Genomic DNA, 1635 nt, shown 5'->3' on the forward strand with positions numbered 1-1635 from the left:
ATATGCCGCTGAAAATAAAAAATGTTACATCGAGGAAAAGACGGCAATAAACATGTTTCTTCATTTTGGAATATTACTTCTTTTGTCCCAAGGAATCTTTGGTAAGATAAACGTCATTTAATTATATCTTTTTTTCTACGCAATATTGTGTAGATTTTGTCTCACGATCAGTCATCCTTAGCGCTCTCTCGTCAGTAATTGTCCCTTATATAAGTCGCCATCCAAAATAAAGCGCTTAATTATGAGCAAAACTGCTCGTGGCATCGTTTGACTTTCTAAGAAGATATCATAGTTTTAAAATAAATCCGCAACAAAATGATTGCAATTCAGATAAACGCGCACGAACCGCGCAGAACATGTAGCCCAATAAAATAAAGTATGTTCACAGGCGAAGTGGACGTTTCGGAAGCTATAGATGGAGACAGCCGAATAATAGGTGGCCAAGATGCTACTCCAGGCATGGCTAAGTACCAAGTTTCAATACGTGGACATAGAGACAATTACGAATGGAACACTTGCGGAGGGTCTATTATAAATCGACAGTACGTCTTAACTGCCGCGCATTGCATTGTTCGGTAAGTAAAATTTTTCATTCCTATTTATATTTTATTTAGTTGTATGTGGTAGCTAAAATATATATATATCCCGACCCTGGTGTGGCAGATGACTTCAAAGCCGTTTCCATTTACATCTATTTTATTCATTTAAAATGTGTAAACGTTATCATTTCATCTGGAACAAAGAACTTTAATGATGTGTTATTAATATACCTTAAATTACTTATAGGAAACAACCTTACGAGATGTGTATAGTAGTTGGCAGTCACCAGATCAAATCAGGTGGCCAGCGTTACGAGATTAAGAAATTGGTGCATCATGAGAATTTTTCAAAGTCCACAGTGAAAAATGACATAGGCGTCGTACAAGTCGAAGGCAACATCCAATTTAACAACAAAGTTCAACCAATTTTCTTGTACAAACAAGCGGTACCCATTGGAAGGATATGTCTTTTGACCGGTTGGGGATAAACAGACTTCGTGAGTATATTGATTTTGTCATATTCTTTCAACAAGAGACAACTATTATTTCTCCGGCAATCGTCAGTGAAAACGCAAAGAAATATGGAACACAAACGTCTTTTGGCCTAGTAACCATACACATTATTTCGCGCTAAGGGATCGGATCGAAAACGCCACACTGAGTCATTAGTTACTTAAATTAACGCGTACTTAACATTCTGTTAACTCTTCGCTGTTTATCTCACTATTTAATTAATGGCACTGCAAATATACAAATATATTTAAAAATCCACTTCAACGTTTTCGCCCATTGTTCGTTTAAGGGCCTTTACAGCACAGCTCAGGCTGTTTTGGCGACCGTAGCTCGACCGGAATGGGCTTTTTCCCGCGACTAGCGCAAGGTCGTCGTCTGCGAAACTTGGACCTCGGCTTGGGCCTTTGCTGGGTGGTCAATCGCCTTAAAGGCAGGACGGAAGCTCACTTGAGTGAGTGAAGTACAAAGTAATGATGCATTCCCCGGTGAATGCGGTTTTTACCCTAATCTGGTTTTCATTTCACTTTGCCGAATGAGCGGTACATTGACTATATATATATCACTGGTAATAATCATGAACGAT

The 1635-nt window shown here is 38.7% G+C and overlaps 1 protein-coding gene across 1 annotated transcript; it reads left to right on the forward strand.

Moving 5' to 3' along the window:
* On the forward strand, positions 1-1054 carry LOC125063321 (chymotrypsin-2-like). The gene is made up of 3 exons (XM_047669727.1): positions 1-101; positions 389-575; positions 787-1054. The coding sequence occupies exons 1-3, from the start codon at positions 53-55 to the stop codon at positions 1025-1027; spliced, it is 477 nt and encodes a 158-aa protein (XP_047525683.1). The 5' UTR covers positions 1-52; the 3' UTR covers positions 1028-1054.
* Positions 1055-1635: the final 581 nt, after the last annotated feature.

Source organism: Pieris napi, chromosome 3, assembly GCF_905475465.1.
Source record: "Pieris napi chromosome 3, ilPieNapi1.2, whole genome shotgun sequence".
Lineage (NCBI taxonomy): Eukaryota > Metazoa > Arthropoda > Insecta > Lepidoptera > Pieridae > Pieris > Pieris napi.

Bases quoted from the DNA above. Each gene is read 5' to 3' on its own strand.
- LOC125063321 (XM_047669727.1), top strand. From the start codon at position 53: ATGTTTCTTCATTTTGGAATATTACTTCTTTTGTCCCAAGGAATCTTT. The intron at 102-388 runs GTAAGATAAACG...GTATGTTCACAG, and splicing joins TTTGTCCCAAGGAATCTTTG to GCGAAGTGGACGTTTCGGAA. The intron at 576-786 runs GTAAGTAAAATT...AATTACTTATAG, and splicing joins GCCGCGCATTGCATTGTTCG to GAAACAACCTTACGAGATGT.